This window comes from Anser anser, assembly GCF_964211835.1.
Source record: "Anser anser genome assembly, chromosome: 6".
Lineage (NCBI taxonomy): Eukaryota > Metazoa > Chordata > Aves > Anseriformes > Anatidae > Anser > Anser anser.
This window is the reverse complement of record NC_139726.1, coordinates 14,940,527-14,962,431: the sequence shown is the minus strand read 5'-3', so window position 1 is coordinate 14,962,431 and position 21,905 is coordinate 14,940,527. Positions and strand designations below refer to the sequence as shown.

The following is a 21,905-nucleotide window of genomic DNA, read 5'->3' as shown; positions in this document are numbered from 1 at the left end:
TTGTATCGGGTGAATTTTATATCAGTGTTTTTTGCACCAAAACTGTTGTCACTTCATTGAAATTCCTCACCACATAAGAACTAGAGGGTTTCAGTTAAAGCCAAAATTTTAGTTAAGAAACAGATTGAGTTTTAATTCCAGTATTAGATTCTGAGATATTAATAATCTAATCACATTTGAAAGGCACACGCAAGTCATAAATTACAGTTGAATTAATGCAGAAAATTATTTTATGCTGGAGTATATGATTTCCATCCTATCAGAAACAGAAGAAAAAAACAACCTGTCATGGAGACTTCTCTTTTTAATGAAAATTCAAGAAGTGATCAACAGTTTGGAAGCTCTGGGCAAGCATAAGCTCTCCTAGAAAACATTATTCCTAAGATCAGCTGATACAAACAATTGAACTACTTCACTTGGAATCAATCTGTACAAAAGATTATTTTATAATTTTTGCTACACAAAAGGGAAAAAAATGAACCCTTCTGACTGTAGAACATTTTACCACTTCATTATTTACCACCAATATAGTTCCATTTCCTTTGCAGACCAGCCACTAGAGGGTAGTGCTTCACAAGTACCAGGCATATGAAAGTATGTATATGTTTTATAATTAACTTTTCTTTTTTTAAACACACCTGCATACAATACAGCCTCAATGCGGTCCTTGATGTGCTCAGTGTTGCTTTGTGATGCCAGCAGGAGGTGAGATGTTCCATTAGGAGATGGCACTACAAGAGGTCCCACTAAAAACGCACCAGCAGCACCCAGGTAACTGAGCAGAGATGCAATAGCTGTTGCTGTGGCACGTTCATCTGGAGAAAACCATGTCGTGGAAAGAAATGGTGCTGCGTTCATCACAGTTGGCCCCGCCAAGCCATTTAACAGCTGCCCTCCATGAATCAGCCTGGAACAGAGAATAGAGATGACAGCCATTTGGATGATAATCGCCTGTTTAAAAAAATAAAAAAAATTGCACATAAGATACTGAGTGCCTGAAATGGAGCGACTGCACAAAGAAATGAAAGTCCTGTGCAAAAAAAAGGAATATTCAATACACTAAAAGAAGCCCAATTAGACTGATTTAAAGAATCCAGGTCTACTCTGTTCTCATTACCTCAGATAAATGGAGAAGCAAATGTTCTCTTCAAAGCAGGAAAGGAAGAGGGAATAAAAGGGACTTTCTTTGCAGAAAAAAAAGGTATCATGATAGGATCTAAAAGTATAAAAGGAATAGTAGCAGAAAAGCTTTAAACTACAAGCATCTTAAACCTGACCCCTTGCCTTCATAAATCCCACAGAAGATTTAAATTAGTTACGTCAGATCCCAAGCTGAAACACTTCAGCAAAAATACTCTGCATATTTTTTCACTGCATTATTTATTTTTATTTACACACTCAGAGGAGCTCTATGTGCCTACAGATGAGGAGGCTGGGCTGTTGAGGTTTCCAAGAGAATCATCTTCTGCAGCAATCTGGCCATTCTCAACATACTGTTGAAACAGCCAAGGAAACCCAGATTTTTCTTGTTTTTCACACTCATTGGATTTAACAGATAAGACTGGTGACACAACAGAGATACTACTTCCAAGCACTGAAGTCTCTACAACTTTTGGCTTCATATTAGTACAATAAGCACATACAGAAAGGACTTTTTGAAGGTTCTCCTAAATGTGTAATTCAGCCAGAAACCTTCCACTTCGACTTTTCCAGAAGTGATCAGCCATGAAAGGCAAAATCATTTGGGAATTTATATAAAAACAGCTAGCAAGTCAAACAAAACACTGCAACCCTACAAAGTAGATCTATCCATTGTGCAATAAAATGGTGGCAGATGATATTTCTAAATGGGTGATGTTTTTCTAAGCATAGCAGGAACTCAGTGTTATTGCTCAAGACTTGAGTTGTCAGACATAAAAAGCTATGGCCTGAAAATGGGGAAACACAAGTTAGCAATGTTTAGGCAATGTTTCAAGCCACAAATGACTAAATAATATATAGCAAGGCAAGAGTTTTTTTTAAGCACACCATGGAACAAAATACGCAAAAGAAATGCTGACAGACTCTTTATCAAATTAACAAGCTAGCTTGTAATAAAAATTGATAAATGTTACTGATTCTCTGTTGATTAGAAATTAAGTCTCTAAGAAAAAATTATGAAAAATATACAGCAAAGAAAAAAATGCTATCACGTACCATTTGAAGGAAATGCTTTCCCAGCTAGGACAAAAAGCAATATCCAGTCTTGTAAGCAATTACATAAGCAACTATAATTTTTTATAAAGTTCACCTAGCAAGAATACATTTCATTACGATTTGTTCATGACGTGCTTCAGCTAGACATCACCAAGACATGGCCAGGTCTTTTTACTGCTTTTTAAACTGTGGCCCCCAGTATAATCAAATGAAACAGTTTAAAATTAATAAAAAGCACTATCTAAACAATACTCTGGTATAGTTTTCTGGAGGACACATTACACGAATGTGGTTACTCTCCAAACCAGCGTACTTCGGACAGACCAAGTAGTACCTTGTGTACTTTGGTATATTCATCCTACTTTCCCCATTGTGATAAATTATTCCCATACTTACAAGGGAAAACCCTGTTTCAGGGTATTTGCAGTTATTCTGCATCCTTAGAAACAGCTGCATTTCAGTAGCAAGTGAGATAACTACCACAATTTTACTTGAGCATTTTGTCTTGCTTCAAAGGGAGTTTAATACTTAAATTATGGTTTTGTTATGGTATGCTAGGAAAAATGTGTTAATCCAAAATAACCTCTGTAGCTATAGGTGCTATACTAACACCTCTGTTCACTCTGTTAATACCATTTTAATTCAGATATGCCCACTTCACTGAAATCTAAGGGCAAATAAAACTCGCTAAAAAAAATAAATACAAATGAAACTCACAGCAATAAATAAAAATAAATAAATACAAATAAAAAATAAATACAAATAAAACTCACAGAAAAAAATTACAATGGTTCTGTATCTGTATCTTCTGGTAGGAAAATAAAAGTTTTGTTAAAAAGTCATACATTAAAAAAATATATTAAAAATATATATCACGTATTTAAAAAAGTATAAAAAGCCATATATTGTGAGAATTATAAATACTCCTTAAATGTACTTACACTTCAGATTATTTATATCCAACTCCATAACCTGAATAAAACTCTGTAACATAAAGGCCTGTATACTAGAGGGAAACATCTGTTAGTTTTACTCTGCAGATCCAGAAGGAGAAAGTAGTATTGTAGTTCAGAACTTGAACTGTACATTATTTTTCTGCCTTTGCTTAGTGTTTTCATGTAAAGAGTTTATTCTTGCCTCTCTGTAGGCCTCTTCTGTTGATGTTCTCATCTGCTCTCCCCTACCCTAGCCTGTGTGGTATGCTGCCTGCTCTGATTTGCCTTTCCATCTGCATTTCTGGCATTTACCAAGCTTGACATTATCACGCAGGGCAGAGCATCTCTTATCTTCATATTGCCTAATTTTTCAAATCTAACATGTTGGGTCTGATAAAAACTATTTTCAGACTGAACCGCCACTGGTGTACGGGCTGCTTCAAACACCTCTACATGTAACAGTCTAAAGCTTATTTTATCTCTTTTTCAATACTGGCTTAAATTAAGCTTTATTTTTTTCCTCAGGAAAAAAATTATTTGTATTGTTCCTCTACATATCCTTAACTCATTTCCCTAGAGAGACAGGGAAAAGATTCAAAATGTGGTTTGGTGCTTTTACTAGTCTGCTACTCTAGTAGACGTATGTAGCAGCCACTACAGCTGCCAGAGAGAAATATGAACGCAACAGCACTGGTGGCTTTTTGCTGTTTGTTACAACGTCTTATTAACACTGCACTAGATTTCAGCCTAACAGCCCACAGGAGTCTGCTCTTGTACACCATCAGCACTAAAAATTACTGCAACATCAAGAGACATTTGTTTCTGTTACTCTCCAGTTTTCTTCTTGTTTCTGCTATCGAAAATGTGCAAAGAGCAACTGGATTTTTCCCTGCCGCTATTTCAGTTTGAGTCTGTACAACGTGATTTCTGTTCTCTGAGAAAAGGGCTAACAGGGTAACTTTAGTTTGGGACCCTACCTAGCTGGAAAAATATCTGTTCACATTTCTTCCTGAACTGGCCTCTGAATTGCAAAAAGATAGAGCAAGGAGTAGTTCAAATACAACAACAGAAATTAGAGAAGAAAAAGTCTTACCATAATGTATTTTACCTCTTTTCCAATTTCTGTCAAGTTTTAAATAACTTATGTGCTTTTCATCACATCCTCAAGAGAACGTTTTCTATAAGCTTGAAGTAGTAGCCTGGTTATACCTGCTTTATCCACTCTGCTGTCACAGTTGCAGTATCATACCAGGCAACAACAACAACAACAAAAGCGTGTGCGGCTATAAATGCTGAAATTACAGCATCACTGAATGAACTGGGTATGGAAAAGTGAGATTATACAGGAAAAAGGTTTTAGTGATTGATGATAATAACATACAGTTTAGATTGGTAAGAGCTTCCATTTACAGGCTGCTTTACTTATCTTTTTCTCCCTGTACGGTCTGAAACTTTTCATGCATGGTCAGAGTCCCACAAGGTATTGGATTTGTTAAGCTATTTAAAAGCTGTGTTACATAAACACTTTTTACATGTAAAAATAACAGACATTTAATGTTTCTACCACAGTATGTCTCACGCCTAGACTTAGGAGCATTTTAAATGAAAAAAATTCATTAGCTTCCTTTCTCAGATAGGGAAACAGAGGCAACAGCAGAGGGAAAAATGAGCCACCCAAGAAATGTCTCATAACACAATGGATTTAAAGCACAGTGCTGAAATAGTTCTCCAAAGCTCATCTAACATCTTTTAATTGACCTTGTTTTGGGAAGGCTAGGAATGGAGAAGTCATACCAGAGCTTTAACACTAACAAACAGAATGGAAAGTGTTTTCACTTTCCTTTGGCAGGAAATACATTGGAAAAACAAGGCAGCCAGCCCCAATGCATCACTTTGACACTCTTATCACAGATCTTCTCTGTCAGCCTCCGATGAGCCTCCAGGTGACTGGGAAATGAAGTTCCTCTGGGTCCTAGACAGGAAAGGAGCCCATCTCGAGAGCCTTGTGAAGATGGGATTTCTGGTTGATTTTTTTTTTCCTGAAACTTGTATTATGCTTTTCCTGCTAGCTGCTACGTCAGACTGCTTAGTCATTACTCTGACTTCTATACAGATGCAATGAAAAAATTGATAACTCAGTCTTGTGGCTGTTCGGCTATGCGTGCAAAGCAAGGAAGCCACCAAGAGCTGCTCCAAGGAAACAGCACTGTGTGCGCCTCTTATTTTGGAAAGAAAATAGTAGATTAATTGCTGATCCTAACAATTAACAAAAAGGGATTCTGGATAAAGAAGTTAATATTTTACAGAAATGGATGGATGATTTACCTTTCATGCGCCTGACATTTTCACTCACTGAAAGAAGTGGATTGTTCATCTCCTGCTAATTTGGAAGACAAATAAGTTTATATAGTGATTAGCTCATTGTGGTGGCTCCTGGAAGCAAATGAAAGAGACCCTTCCACTGGAGGACTTCAGAGCACTTTCAAGTGCTATTGAATTTAGCCTTACTACACAGCAACAAAGCCAGAGAATACCTCCTATTCAAGTGTCTACATTGATGCATGACGCAAGTTGCTTGCCCAAGCAAAAGAATAAGAAAACACATGGACTTATCTACATTATACATTAGAAGATTTATTGTACTTCAGAGGGCACTGATACCACTTTTGTAAATGAAAAGTCTTTGATTTTTCACAATCAAGTTACTAGAAATGGATAGAGCTTTTCCTTTAGGTTCTCAAAACTAAATACAACAAAAGACACCTCTATTAAGTGGTACCTTCTAAGGTACAGATGGAATTTGGAAGGTCAAATTCATGCTTTGTAGCAGTTCACTGCCATGGAGTATGGGGAGAGCCTGGTGCAAACGCTGTCCTGTTCATAACCAAAAGAGAGTGCAATAAGGCTGTGTGTCTGGAAAAGGACTGAGAAGAAAAAATACCGCTGGGTAAAGCAACGAATTCATCTATTAAAAATAACATTCTGAAAGATGAATTTCGTGGGAATGCACTTCTTTTCAATATTTTCATTAAATGATATATTTATACTACAAAAGCTTTATGCCTTCTGGATATTCATGGATTGAGGCCATTAGCATTTTTAGCTTGTTTTTGATGCATACGACCATTGATATGTGGAATAATTTAAAGTTGTTTTTCCCCATCAATAAGAAAAATTATTATGAGCAGAAAGCCTGAGTCACTGTGTGGTACATTATCTCCAGCAATAAAAGTAAAAAAGAAAAGAGAAAACTTTTATAAACGCACTGTCGACTATTTCCGTCAGGAACTTGGCTCACGTCTCACCCACGGCACGCACCGTGGCCTCCTCACAACCTGTCACAGCGCTACAGGAGCGGACTTGGGAAGAGCTGGCCTCAGACCACCGCATCTCCCAGGCTTCACAGCCTCACGTCTCTTCTCTCAGTCAAAGAAGCCAGCAAACAGATTTGCAGCGGTCTGAGGAACAGCAAGGTTGGGCTTTAAACCCGAAAGAATCAAATAGTGGAGTTACTTTGAAACTATTATTACTGAGAGCCTGCCAAGAAACAGACAAGGATTCACAAGGAGAAGCAGCGGCAATCTCAGGCCAAGACCCTGACGTCTCTGTCAGACATCCTGACAGAGAGAAGGGGACGGCGCAGGAGCACGGCGAGACCCCTGACAGCGCGGTGACAAATTCGCTCATATCCCCGCGCCGTCGCGCCAAGCGATTGTACGGTCATCACAGCTGTCATGCGGCAGAAAAGAGTGGTTTTTCACTGAAAGCATTACCCGGGTTTGAAGGATGAGGGTATATGAAATCAAAACTTCTTTTCGGCATTTTGATTTTTATTAAAATGGGCTTTTTTTCCTCCCCCTTTTAAAGCCATTCCACAAACCCCTCATTAAAAGGGGTTATCTTTAAAACAACGTTAACAGAGGATGCATTCATCAAATTCAAACAGATCCAAAACAAACAGCATTGCTGTAAACTAAAAGTAGGCCATTACATTAGGGGCTAATGAGGCAAAACATCCTGAAACAAGTTATCGGGGAAAGGCACCAGGAACGGCTGCTACCGGGTCTGCTGTGTGAGAAATCTGAGGGAAATTTAGTGCTAGAGGCAAAAACTAACTACGATTTTTTAAGTGAAAGAGTAGGAGAGCACAGGAGAGGCAGTAAACTAAAGACTTGGATAAACAAGACCCTTTTAAATATTCCCACACAACTTTTTTCAGGCCAGTGAAAGAGCAAGAGGACACTTTGATCATAATGCAGCAACTTGGATGTGAACTCAACTAATATGAATTCCTCTTTTAAGGGCAGAAATTACCCAACAGAATAAAAGTCACAAGACACTACTGAAGTCAAAGATCTCAAAACGACAAAAAAAATAATTAAAGGATCTATACAGCTGAGAATTTCTGTTATATGAGATGGAGCTGAAAATCCCACAAATATATTCTCTTGCCTTCCAGCATAAACTTAGGCTAGTTGAGGCCTTGCAGAAATACTGTCCATTAAATATTACTGCAATACCAAGCCCTTGCTGAGAATTCAGAGTTTCCTTTAAGACATCATCTGCAGGATTTACCACTCCAAGAATTTAAACAGACTGGGAGTCTGTAAACAGCTAATTCAGGAGTTTACTACCATCACTATCACATACCGCTCATCAAACAATGAGATGATCCCATGTCATTCTTTATACTTTCAGGGATGAAAAAGGGAAAGTGTGGAATTACCAAAGAATATGTATGACAAGAACAAAATATTTAATACAAACTAGGTGGCAACTAGCTAACAGAAACAAAATGTACAGAGTAAGAGTAGTACATGTACAGAGTAGTAAGAGAGCATCTATTAATAAAGTTAAAGTTAATATATTTAGGAGTAGGCAAAAAAAATCAAAATTCTAAGAAGTGGTAAATAAGTCTCTTTACAGGAACTACCAATTATCAATATCCTCCCTGTAACACTTCGTAAATACCAAGAGTGTCAGTTCATACTGCTCCTGTTCCCACTGTCACTCTCTGTCATTGCTTTGCTGGCTTTGCAACAAATGTTTTAATGAGACTTATTACCAAACAGCACCCTCTCACTGCCATGACTCAAGGTCCTCAGTAACTACTTCTGTATTGTGAAATCTAATGTGAAGGTCAAACCCTACCAACCCACAGAATACTAAGTTCTAATAAATTTCCTAATTAATGTATTCAATACAAACAACAAATTATGTTACATCCTTTACATCCATCTCTTTTATTATCCCGTCTTTCACATTTTAAGAAGGCTTACGTGGTCAGTCTTAAAAGCCACAGATTGACGGCTATGGGCTGATTTCATCATTTATTTCCCTCTTTCTTATGTGTTTCAGCACATAGGTAGATATAATATAGCCTTTTAACTAGATTTACTGTTTTACAACCATATATGCTGTCTTGTAAACCTATTCCAAAACACAGAATGTAAATGTGTCGTGTTACATGGGGAGGGGAGAAAAATCCTGATTTTTTTTCTATTATAAGATGGCCTCCTAGTAACTATTGATACTCAGGTTAATTATAAGAGTCCAATTAAAATACTCATTCAGTGCCAAGCAGCATTCAAAAAGGAAAGGAATGGACCTACAGATACAGGCAAAGCATATCAGAGATGCTCTTGTAACCTTCAGGGAAGGGAAAAAGGTGCAAGTCCAGAAATAGTACAATTTGATAGCATCCCTTTTCTTTAAGTTCTACATATTTTACACAAACTATGAACTGAAAAACTAGGTGTGGCAAATGTGTCTTTTATAGTACTGAGAACGGAGTCTTATTTTATTTTTAAAAGTCAAATTTACTGTCACATGTATGGTACTAACTTGACAAGCTCAGATGTACAGGGTAGGTTAGAAATTTTATTTTGTAGCTTCCTTGTCTGGATGTTACAGATATTAACCTTGCAGGTTAATATAGGTTGTGGAGGAAAACAAGTGAACAGGAGTGTGTGTGTATATATAATAATATATTTATAATACATATTATAAATACTGGGGGGGAGGACAGGACTTCGCTAGTTGAAGTACTGGTTGGTTCCTCAATCTCACACACAAGTCCACACTTTCACATTTAGCCATGTACTCCCTCCTCAGCCTTGCCTGCATTTATGAAGTTCTGGGATGGATTCCCAGTACGGTTTTAGGTCCCACTGGCAGAGAACGAAAATTCACCATAAGGAACTGCAGCCTCAAGAGACACTCTCAATGTTCAACCTAAATTCTCCCGTATGCAAGTCACATGCATATATACGAATGTCAAATGAACTGAAAACAGAGGTTAGGGTTTGCATTTAAAATGTGACTCTGATTGCTGGAGATAGTCGTAGTTCTTACACGTCAGAGCCAAAAGAATAATTACAGACTAGAAAGGAGCCTAAGAATGCATTTGTATATTACAGGTCCGTATGAGATAAGGAGCACAAAGCGGTGAGGATTAAATGTCAGTCTTAACAGTGATTTCCTCACTTCTGTGATTGCTCTGATAAGTGATGGGCTTTAGTAGCTCTCCTTAATACTAAATTACAAGAACATAGTGAGTACACAGTAGAAAAAAATAAAATAAAACTGACAAATCTCATGAACATTCTTGTAATTTTACATATCTTAGCTCTGACATAATTGTCCCAGAGAAATCCTTCAGTATGTTACTGCAGATTACCCAGGGAATGAAGAAACATTACAAAACATGCCAAAACATTTAAAGGAATTCCAGTTGTGCCAGCTTTTGAGACGCTTGAATATTAGCTTTTGTGTGATCCTGTCCATCTGACTGGTTGATTGATGTTCAGATGATCACATTAATACATTCAGAATATACACATTCAGAATAAATGCATAGCTTAGTGCTCAGCCAACTGTTGCTAACCCATAAAGCAGTAATGATATTCTCCAAAGTACCATTTCGTTTGGTACCACACTTCAAGTAATTGATGAAAATTGGCCAGTCTTAGCCCTCAAAACAAATGCAGGTTACCTGTTATAACATCACACCGTGTGCACAACTATTTACAATGTCTTGAGACATTTTCAGTGAAAACCATAATTTTGTTTCACACAGTTAGCAATAATTAATTCTCTGTAGATTTTTATCAAGCTGTGTAAAAGATCAAACTATTTCCTCAGGTAGAAATGTAATTCTTGCAAATCCCTCCCTTTTTTAAGAGTAGGCTAAGTTAACAATTTTATCAACTTCGGCTTGAAATTGTGCTTATTTTCACAGCATGGATAAATGAAATAAGTAACCTTTTCATCAGGATTCTGCCTTTTTTTTTTTTAATATGATTCTCAACAAAATGCATCAGATTTTATACACCTTGCCAGACACTGGAAATGCCCAGGCTTTCTTTCCCCAATTAAAGAAGCTGTTATTTGAGTGTTTCTCCTTAAGTATTTCTTTTACTAGGTCTTCTCACTGCTATTATACTAGAAAACTTGGTTAAAAGGTTTCTTGGTTAAAAGGTTTAAAGGAATGCAGAAATCCCCCTTTCCACCCCCAAAACCATGTCTCGCATCTAAACATTGTTTGGGAATTTATTTTCCAGTTCTTAGTTTTTATCTTTGCTTTGCTAAAGCAAAGCAGCTTTAGCACCTTTTGCCTGGGGCAATCTTTTGGCATAACTGATAAATGAAAAGCTACATAAGACACCACATTTCACTGCATTTAAGTTATCTGACCCATTTGAACTATACATATAAAACTGTAACCATATACCTATGTAGTTACATATAACTAAGTTACAAGATATAACTGTATCTATAACTTAGTTATAACTATACATATAAAAACCAAGATTGGTCTGAACTGATGAACTGGATGTTCAGCATCCCTTTGGGCCTTGAGGACAGGTGAAATAGGGGCCCAGTTGGGATTCCTATTCCTGACCACCGTAACAGTATGTTTCCACCTCAAATTGAAAGGGCCATTTTAAGTAGTAGCATAATACGATTAATTCAGCCTCCTCTGCCTGCTAAGTCATTGAACAGCACCTTGAAATAGGCAACAGTGTTGGCAACAACCATCTGGAGCACCCTGGGTTTTGTTATACACTCACCAAGCACCTAAGAACTGAAATTACATCCCCCACTACCCACAGTTTACTAAACCAGTCATTATGTACTAACTGCTTATTACTGATCAGAGCTAGTTTTAAAATCAATGCTGGTATCATATTCTCAGTCCTCTGAACCTCTTCCTTAGTTTTACCCACGGTATCTAGATACCTGCCTTCTACTTTTTCACCCTAGTGGTTTCTGAGCTGACTTTCAGTGTAAGCAATACTAAGAAAAAAAAATGTGAGCCTAATGAGGTTCAAAAAGTCCAAGTGCAAGGTGCTGCACCTGGCTGAGGGAAATCCCAGACATGAGCAAAGACTGGGAGAAGAACTCATTAAGAGCAGCCCTGCAAAGGATTGCTTGGGGTTCTGGTGGATTAAAATCTTAGTGTGAGCCAGCAGTGTGTGCTTGCAGCCCAGAAGGCCAACTGCATCAACAGAGGGGTGGCCAGCAGGTGGAGGGAGGGGATTGTCCCCACCTGGAGTGCTGCATCCAGGTCTGGAGCCTCCAGCACAAGAAGGATGTGGCGCTGTTAGAGCAGGTCCAGAGGAGGGCCACGAAGACAATCAGAGAGCTGGAGCACCCCTCCTATAAAGAAAGGCTGAAAGAAATGGGGGTGTTCAGCCTGGAGTACAGAAGGCTCCAGGGAGACCTCACTGCAGCTTGTCAATACTTACAGAGGGCTTTTAAAAACATGGAGAGCAACTTTTTGATCAGGCAGACAATGAAGGGATAAGGGGGAATGGTTTTAAACTAAAAGAGGAGAGATTTAAATTGGAGGTTATGAGGAAATTCTTCACTCAAAGGGTGGTGAGGCACTGGAACAGGTTGCTCAGAGAAGCTGTAGATGCCCCATCCCTGGAGATGTTTAAAGCCAAGTTGCATGAGGCCCTGGGCAACCTGATCTAGTGGATGGCATCCCTACCCATGGCAGGGGGGTTGGAACTAGATGATCTTTAAGGTCCCTTCCAAACCAAGCCAGTCTACAATTCTGTGATTCTATTCCTTCCTCCTCTTAGCTTTGCTTCTACGTGAACAACAAGCGATCCACACATTCCATGGCTGTATGGAAAGGATGCATCTCCTATACCTACTGTAGGTTCCCACATTCAGGATATGCTGACAGGACAACTGACTCATTTGGATTGTCTGATTTTTAGGAAGGAAACTGTCTCTATCAGAAACTCTTAAAATTGCATGTGTACAAACGGCATTTGTTCCAATCTCACAGTATAAGGTTACTTTGGAATGCAGACTGGAAAAGACTATATGAAAAGGCCATTTTGCATGAATTCAGCCATATCACCACTGTACAATCTCATACATCCAATATGAGAAACATGAACTAATTATTTAACATTTGCATATAAATTACATATTTTGGGGGTTTTGTGGCTTGGTTCCCTGTGTGATCTTGGGCCAGCTTCTGAACCTCTCTAAACCTCTGCTTCCTTGTTTGCAAAACAGATTAATATTATTTATGCAGGATGGGGTGAGGCTTAATTAACTCAGGTTTGTAGAGACCTTTCTGATCTTCAGATACTATGCAGAACAAGGACTAGAAAAATCAATTTAAGAAGCCAAGGAACGTGTAAGCCCAGATCCATGCAACATGCATTTAGAGTATCAATTTTATACAGAAAATTTGTACTAACATTTCTTTGCAGCAGCAGCAAAAAATACATTCAAAGCAAGTATAAAATATGTATATTAAAAATAACTAATTCACTTACTTCTTCCTTATTTCTAGGTCTGAAACTGGAACACATCTCAGGCCAGCTCCCAATACCATGAGTGATGATGTTAGTAATACAGTTACCCTCAGACCTGAAGCGAGAAAACAACAATATTTCACAGGTTAAGTCAGCAATGCTGAAGTAAAAAAAAGTCGCCCAGGTACATACATTTGTGCTCAGTCTCACTGAAGTTATGCATGTTCTTTCAAATCATAAACATTGGTGATGATAAGAATTACAGATACAAAGTGAAATCTTATGTTATTTTCTATATTGATACTCCAGAATTAAAGGCTTACTCTTGGCATAATACCAAACAGGATCATACCTAAAATCTTACAGATGTTCTTGGAAGTGAAAAGTGGTAATAAAAGCATCATCTAATTCTAAAGGAAATACTGTACTTTTTGAAGCATCAGGGAAGATGCTCCAAGGTATGATCTGAAATCCAGGCAAATCCGAAGAAAAATCTGTATTTGTACATTCTTTTCCAGCCACTTATTTGCTTTCATAATGCAGTTATTCCTTTCATCCTGAAGAAATAACTATTTATTCAGCAGGAAAAAAAAAAGTGTAGTGTATTTCTTGCAGGCCTTGCAATTAGGCCAGGTTTTTGCTGCACTCAGCTCAAATTGATGGAGGTTGTAAATATAGTACGTTAGAAAAAAGCTACAATCGACCTATTCCTTGAATATGTCTTTTTCCCCATACTGTGATTCTCAACTGAGAAGCGCTTAAATTAGAAACAACTTTATCTCAGAGCTGCAATTCCATTTGCTAGCAGTTTATTTGCTGCTGCTAAGGTGTTTCCATCATCAGTAAGCAGCACAAAAACAGTGACAACTGACGGGCTCGACCTCCAGAATACTGTAAAACACCGAAATCATAAATATGTACAATTAAAAATGTTGATACGGCTTGTAACTCTGAAGTCATAAAACTTGAGACAAACTTGGAGCAACAAACAGGAAATACAGGGCTTTGATATTCTTAGCAGAGCAACTGAACAATGACGAGTACACAGCATCCCTAATGTTCAGGCAAGACTAGTAACTACCCAAAACAGAGACAGAAGAAGAACAACTTGCTACGATAACCCACATAACAAATAGACATCAGATTTTGATTCTAGACTGCCAGTTTTCAAATAAATGCTTCCAGTATGTCAATGACTCCTGTAACCCATACAGTTCAACCAATAGTCACGTTAAACATTCTGTTTCCCCGGGAATTTTACAGGGGGTTCAGAGCACATGTTTTTACCACAGTGTAATAGTGCTGTTATTGCAACAGCTCTTAGCAAGCCTCACTCATGAATACGCAACTCCTTGTGCCGGACATTGCACAAACCAAAGACGGCTCCTCTCTCAAACAACCTAAGCCAAGACAACCAAACCAAAACAAAGTTAACGCTACAGGTTTTCTGAAATGGAAGCATGACTTCCTCGGTACAGCTGAGTCATTAACAAAAGCAATGTGACCCAGGTTCCTGCAGCTCCCAAGGACAGCTCATGCCCCTAATGCTGCGGAGAAGCATCACCAGCTGAGAACATTTGTTTCCTTGAAGGACTCCCAGTGCCTGCCCAGACTTACCTGGCTCTGCATTTAACCAGCACATGTAGCTGTAGAACTGGATTTTCAAGCACACACATTCAGAGAGCCCAAACTAACGTCCTGATAAGGCTGTTCAAAACCCTGCTGTTCATGTTTTCTGTGCCACTGCGTGAGCCTTCATGGCGTGCTGAAACCTGTACTGCCATGCTGGATTAGCCGTGGGGGTAATTATTTGTGTTGGGAGGGACTACGTGTGTTCTTGCCTTTTTCCTTTAAAAAAATTGTTAGCATTGCTTTCATACATAATGAGAACCTGTACACGATCCAAATTAGAGTTATTCACTGAAAGTCAAAACATAAGTCTTTTAAACTGAGAAATCTGTAGTCTTCCATTGGAAACACTGCTGCAAATGTTTCAAGACAGAAAATGACACATGCATTATTGGAGTTACGTAAACCAGGATTTTTTGGAATGACATTTCACAAAGCATGCCACTTTGTCTTTTAGGAGGTACAAGGACAGACAGCCGGGAAGGTCTCAGTCAAGTGGCACAGCAGGTGACACAGTCCAGATACATCCCAGGGCACAGCAGAAAATGAGTATTATATAGAAATTTAGGTTTATATCACCACAGGATGAGCTTTCCTAGATAAAAAAATACCTATTTTATTTTTTCATTAAAAAAGTTTTGTTTTAAATCTGTAGAAAAGTTTCATTAAAAAAAAAAAAACACAGCATCACATAATTCAGTGAAAAATAAATTGGATGTCAAAATTTCCCACCAGCTTCTATTCTAGGCTTTATTTTTACCATCAACCGTACGTGTCATGTAATTTAAAAATAAAATTACCAGTTAAAGCCTCACAATCAAGATACGTTTGATCTCTCCGAATGTTCTTTGAAGTCCTCATCTTGAATACTATACACTGTAATGTGCCACTTCTAAGTGTTTTGATTGCACAGACTGTTCTTTGGCCTTTTGTTTCACCTTAACGTGCAAACACACCTACAAATTCTTTTGGTTAAAGCAGCATGTTGAAAATGATGACGCCGAAGTGAACAAGTAAAAAAGACTGTCAGACAAGCAGCATATTAGAGATTTTATTTGCTAATTACACGATGTGCTTCTACCCTCTGAGCACCTTCCCCTTTTGCTTTGCTTTACATTTTAACTCTCTGAATTCATTCTCCCTTTCATCTTAGAAATCAGTCTTTAATAGTATTTTTAGAACTATATAAGTGTTTTTGCTTTGAACATTGCAGTGTCCCTTAATCTGAACTGGAAATCTTGTACTACTCCAAAGGGTAACCTCAGAGTGTTTCAGGATATCACTATGCACCATGGTGACAATAAACCAAAGTTACCAAGTGAGCCTGGAAAGAAAGCCTGTGAACCCTGCACGAAATTACTTCTCTAATTAAAAAAAAAAAAATCTCAGCAACACACACAATCAAGATTTTGAGTAAACCTAATTAATTTTATTGGTTTTACCCTGTATGCAACTGGTAATGGATGGTGGTGGGGCTACAGCTTCTTAAAAACCATCATCCAGTTCCCAATACCCTTCTTTCAGAGGTTTCTGACATGCAGCTAGAAAGGGAAGAAACATCTCAAAGTGGATGTTGTACAGGCGGAGGTTGGTTTTCCATTCTTTGGAGCCGTTCCTGCTGGCTGCTCCTGCAGGCTGCTGGGCCCCACAGGTCGCCCTGGCTGCTGGGCCCTCTGCGGCCACCTTCTGAGTGGTCACTGGTGGTAATACAAAACTTCATCAGAAGCATCAGAAATTCAGTCAGTAATAAAAATATATTTCACTCAAATAATGACTAATATAACCAATACTGTTCAACTGTTTAACCCTCCTGTAGCTAATAACACCGTCTGCTTTGCGAACTCAGCAGCCCACGCTGCATTTGCTGGCTTTGATTTCTCTTTAAAACAAGTACCCCCAAACTCCTGCCACTACTAGAGATTTAATGGAAACTCTCGACCCACAATCCTCTTCACTCTTCTGCAAAACACAGACTTTTAATCCAGACAAGATGATGTGGTACTAGCAAACCTTGACGTACCTGTGCCACCAGGATGTGCAGCAGGATGTGGCCTGCACGCAGCAGCACAGCCTGCAACCAAGCGGCCACTACAGAGCCAGAGAGAACAAAACACTTATTTCAGAGCAGCACACAAATGGCAGCTAATGTTTGTTTGTTTCCCCCCCTTCTAACGAAGTGCCCATTTGGGGGGAAATTCCAGTTAGATGTGCAGAACAAGCAGATTTCACCTTTTTGCTAAGCCTAATGGAAGTCTTGCCAGAGGAACAGCTGCAGAATTGAGCCCTCCACCCAGCATGGCCAAAGTGGATTTCTCTTACACCCACATCTCTCTCAACGCATTAATATTTAAACGTTTTCCTTCCTTCAGCTGCAGATACTAAAATCAGTCCTCACAAACACAGAATACAACAATGCTCTAATTACAGATGAGTGACATCGGCCCACTGCACATTTTCACAGCTTTTAAAGATCAGGCTGGAAGCAAGAACGATCCTTTCTGACACAACTCGGAGCATTTTAATTCACTCAACTACTCTATTATTATTTTGACTAAAGCATATCTGTCTAAAAAGATAATCCTGTCTGATGCACACACGAGGAAATGAAAAACTCACCGATTTCAACAGCCGTTCCAACAATCACGGTTAAATTGTGTTTTCCTTCCTATTTAAAGCAAAATCAGTTGTCAAACAAATTCTTACTTTGCTTTTCAGGATGGAAGAAGCACTGGACCTTGTATTTTTCCTTCTATGAAGTTAATACACGATAAAATAACCTTTACCTTTGGTTTCAGTAAACAGAAGCACTGAGCTCCGAGTTTTTCACAATTTTTCCTTCAGTCCTGGAATTGTTTTTGCATGCCTTGTCCAAATACCCTCCTCGTTGTTCAAGCATCCTTTTTTAAATAGGAGGATTTTTTTCTTGGATACCTGTTTTCCATTCCATACAAAGGGATCTGTTTCTCTTCCTCTTTTATGTGTGGCTTTACATTTAGCCATATTAAAACAAAAGTTTGATTAAACAGCATACTTTATCAGGCAATCCTCAAAGCCCTGCAGAGAAGTCCCTGCTTCATCATTATCTACTGCTTCAGAAATCTTTGTATTTTAAATTTCACACTAGCAAAATTACACTAATAGTTGTACCATTTTCTCTCACAAGGTTATCTGTCATAGTTAAAATAATAATAAAAGCTACCTTGCTGCTAAATAGAGCGAACAAAACTTTTGTTGTGCTTGCATTTCACCAAACTGACTAATGTTGCTAAGAATATAAGCAGCAATCCTCTTTCAGATAAAGCATCCTTACAACAAGCAATACAACTCGGAAAAGAAAAGAACCTTTTCAGTGACATGAAAAGACTTCCTAGTTGAGCTGTGGTCCCAGTCTTTCTTCTAGCACATGGAACAAACTTGAAAAATCAGTATTTCAGACCCAACGTAGATTCCACAAAAGCACTTGATTGCAGAGGAGCATAAATTGTGTTTGGAAACTCAGTGGAGAATAAGTATGCTCTAAAGAATATCATCAACTACACTCAGAAGCATTAAAAACTGAAAACCAAATACACAGACTGCATGCAGAAGAGAACAACTGCCAGGTCATATGCAGCTAATCAAAAACTGCTCCTAGCTGATGGCCAGGAAGTCACCAGGTGCTGTTACATACACACTACATCTCCCTTCTCTGGGTCCATGGTGCTGATCTCCTGTCTTTTATAAGCTGTGATTTTAAAGCTAAACCAAAGCTAATTGTTTCCATCCGTTTCCCTGGCTCTACGTGGCACTACCCAAATAGCATCCACATTTCACCTAAAAAGGTTTAGGACTTGAATATTTGTTTTGGATTGAAAATACAGCAAATTATGGACATTCATTCAAGCATCCTGCTTGACAGCACCTTTCTGGTACCAAGCAGTAAGAACTAAACATATAGGACCCATTTGAAACAAACTGCATTCAAATATACATTTGTCCCCTGTTGCCTTATCTAGGACACAAAAAGTAGACCTTTTCCGGATGGAGCCCACAACACAGCCCAGTTCCACTTCCCTGGGGAGGATTGCATGGCAAAGTCAGATTCCAGCAGACATTGTGCTCCAATTTGTCTGACATTAGTAGACAGAATTGGATCCCCAGACAAAATGTGTACTAGGAGTCTCTTGAAATATAGATGTAGGAGATAATGATCTTCAGAGAGGCAATTTCTCTTTATAATTTCTTATGTGTTGTAACAGAATCTGTCAGCAATAGCTGACATCCAGGCTATCAGGAAGAGTTTGAAATTTCTTACAACCGTATGTTGCATCATATACAAGTTTTCCAAATAAACTCTGTATGTATGAATACAGCAACTTCAAATAAAATAGTTCCTGGGGTTCGATATAGGCCTCCTACTCAGGGTCAGAAAGACAGACAAGCCCATATTGCAGAAGTGAAATCACCAGCAATACGGGGGAACCCAGAGGGAAGTCCCCGCCAGCCAGGAACAAAGGCTGGTGCCAGGGACAAGATGAGACCTAAAGATAAAGCTATTTCTTCTACCAGCACTTACTGGACAGACACAAGACTGCACGCAAAACTGAAATTATGGGGCCCAACATTCATCCCCTCCAGTTCTGTTTTCAGTATCTCTTGCAGAAGATGGAAAATAGGCAATATCTGCATAAAAGTTATCAAGCACCGGCTTATAAGAACATCATCACTCCCAAATTACGAGGTTAGGTAAGAATCTTGTAAAATAAAATAAAGAGACTCAAAGCACAAAATTTGGCCAGCCGAGTGTTTCAGAGAAAAGATGGCTCTATTTGAGGGAAGTGACTGAACGTGTAAGAACTAAAATAAAACCAGAAGGACAGAACTGTGAGAAGCAAGGCTCAGCATCACGTAATTGCAAATTATTATGACAATCACACAACCACCTCCCCAGTTGTTGAGCTGCTCCACCTTTCTCTACATGCATCCTGACTGTTAGGTAACTAAGATACTTGCATATTTACATTCTAACCGCACAGCTCACTTTTGATTCGCATTGTAAAAAAAATAACTTCTTGTTTTATGGTATTTTTCTTTTTGTTTTCCTTTTCCTTCATTAAAGCACATAAAAATTATTGTTCATCTTACTCTAGATACAAGAATTTCACCGCACCTGCTAGAAGGAAGAACGAGCTATCACAACCATGTCAGGAGGATACAGGATGCTTTTGTCTCATTTGCATCAACACGGTCAAGCTATGTCGTCATGGGATCCGCGGAACCATAATGTTTTAGCTTTGTTCCAGTACCTCTCTCTTATTTTTGATACTGCTTCTTTGCTTCATTTTTAACACCACTTCTTGGCTTATTTTAGCTGCTCACCGATGTACATTTTACCCACAACTAATGCAAGCGCACAGCACCTCAAAGAAGAGAGCACTGGCCTGGGGCAGTGGGACCTGCCTCTCTTGACGTGCCTTAGGAAATTGGGCAGGCCACTTCTGCTCCACTTCTCCCTCTCCTGCCTTATTTGTTCAGGCTAAACACATAGAAACAGGAGCTGGTCTCACCACCAATACTATACCTGCTGGTAAACCAGGTCTTCTCCCTGCCTGGCGTCAGTGCAGTGCCAGGATACACTAGAAAAGGTGTAGAAAAGGACTTGGAGTGCTTACTGAATCTGTAAAACATACACAAACACCAAAGAAGTACTCTTCCTTCACCTCAGCTACCTGCTTTCTACTCTCAAGCCCGATGAAACTCGAAGACTTGGGTGAATCATTTAATTGATCTTTTCCATTTGATTAACTAAAAACTACATCAAGGGGCGTGCATGTGCGTACGTCAGAGAGACACCGAGCAACTGACAAAAACACCTAGTTATGCTGGCAGAGGACTAACCCTCGTCATTAATTTTGAAGCTAAATCATGGATGCTCATTAACAAGTCAAGAGAAAGTACGAGATAACAAGCCTTCACTGTAGCAATCACTGTTGTCTTCCTGGACAAATTCTGACAATCCAAGCCCTTTCAGCACTGAACAAGGGGGAGGAAAGCTTTTCTTTTCTTTTCTCTTCCCACTCATTTCGAGCACTCCCGATTGCACAGCAGGCTTAATTACCGTACAGCTAACCACAGATCCCTACCTGCGGTGACAGAGGAAAAACAGCCTCTCTGGTACACATCTATCAGGAAGATGTTCTGTCATTATCTTAGTGGCACTTGCCCACACCACCCAATGGTGCATGAAATTCTTCATTTGAAGAGACACAGAGGCATTTTGCTTTGCCACAACAGAGTATCACGAAGCACCCATGCAGCAAGGATTGGCAGCTACGCTAAATACCACCTAGTGGATTCACTAAGCGGGACGCTAAGTGCAAAGTTTCTACTTTTTCCTGTCCCTGCTGTGAGGCAGGGAAAAGAGATGTAAGAGTCCTGTCGATGTGACATCCACGTGGGTCTTGAGACTGTTCAGTTGCTGGAGTCAGCGTTCAGCTTCCCCGCGTGCGAAGTTTCAACATTACTTTAACATTACAAGGACCACAAACTATTTAGGGTACACAGTTCAACTGAGATTATCCTAAGGACACACTCTGGGGCACTGTAACGGGTCCTAAACCCATTACGGTTTTAAAGGCTCCTGATCAATTCTTTAGGTTCATGTGATTAATCAATTACAGCTTAACTCCACCTTTCCCAAATATTCCGAAGGGACGTCACTTATCAAAAAAAGCCAAATAAAACAAGTAAGAAGTTCCTAAATGCAGTTGAATTTGACATCTGGTATTCCAGAAAAACATCAGCAGACTTTGTGAAAAGCAGAAGACCTCTCACTTTCAGAACACATCACTCCCTTGAGCTGAGTCATACGGATCTCCAGCTTCAGAAAGAGGAAAAAACTAAAAATCCTCTCTACAACAAATTTGCATGAGAAAGCTTCATTTGTAGCTTTTGAGGAAATTGGAGCATTGATCACAAGCTTCTGCAAAATAAAGTTACAGCATGGCTACGGCACTACAATAAGTACAGGCATGTGAGAAGCATTAAAAAAACGCACCAAAAATATGGCAGGAAATGATAGAACGGCACTGAATGTCACCAGTTAGAGAAAGGCAAAGCAAGCCACAACTTCCCTTGCCATAGGATTATAATTAAAAGAGTGACAACGGACAACGTAATGGTATTTTAATGTTTTCTGTTCCAGTTACAGAAAGCTTTCCAGAAGCAGAGCACCACGAGACAGAGGGGCCGCGTGCACTCGGGCAGCTCACGCCCCCATCACGTGGCCAGGCGTCTGTCACCACCAAAACCACACCAAAAGGACCGGCTGCATTTTGGCTGTGCTGCCGGCACATACACACACGCAACGTCCGGGGAGCCC

The 21,905-nt window shown here is 39.2% G+C and overlaps 1 protein-coding gene across 1 annotated transcript in view; it reads right to left on the bottom strand.

The window, feature by feature from the left end:
* The window catches only part of SLC49A4 (solute carrier family 49 member 4), a 62,593-nt gene that overhangs the window by 32,377 nt on the left and 8,311 nt on the right, over positions 1-21,905 (bottom strand). Inside the window, exons 2-3 of the mRNA XM_083841453.1 lie at positions 12,938-13,031; positions 639-907 (exon numbers count right to left, since the gene is read on the bottom strand). Of these exons, the coding sequence (XP_083697579.1) occupies positions 639-907; positions 12,938-13,031 (363 nt within the window). The remainder of the gene's footprint in view (positions 1-638; positions 908-12,937; positions 13,032-21,905) is intronic.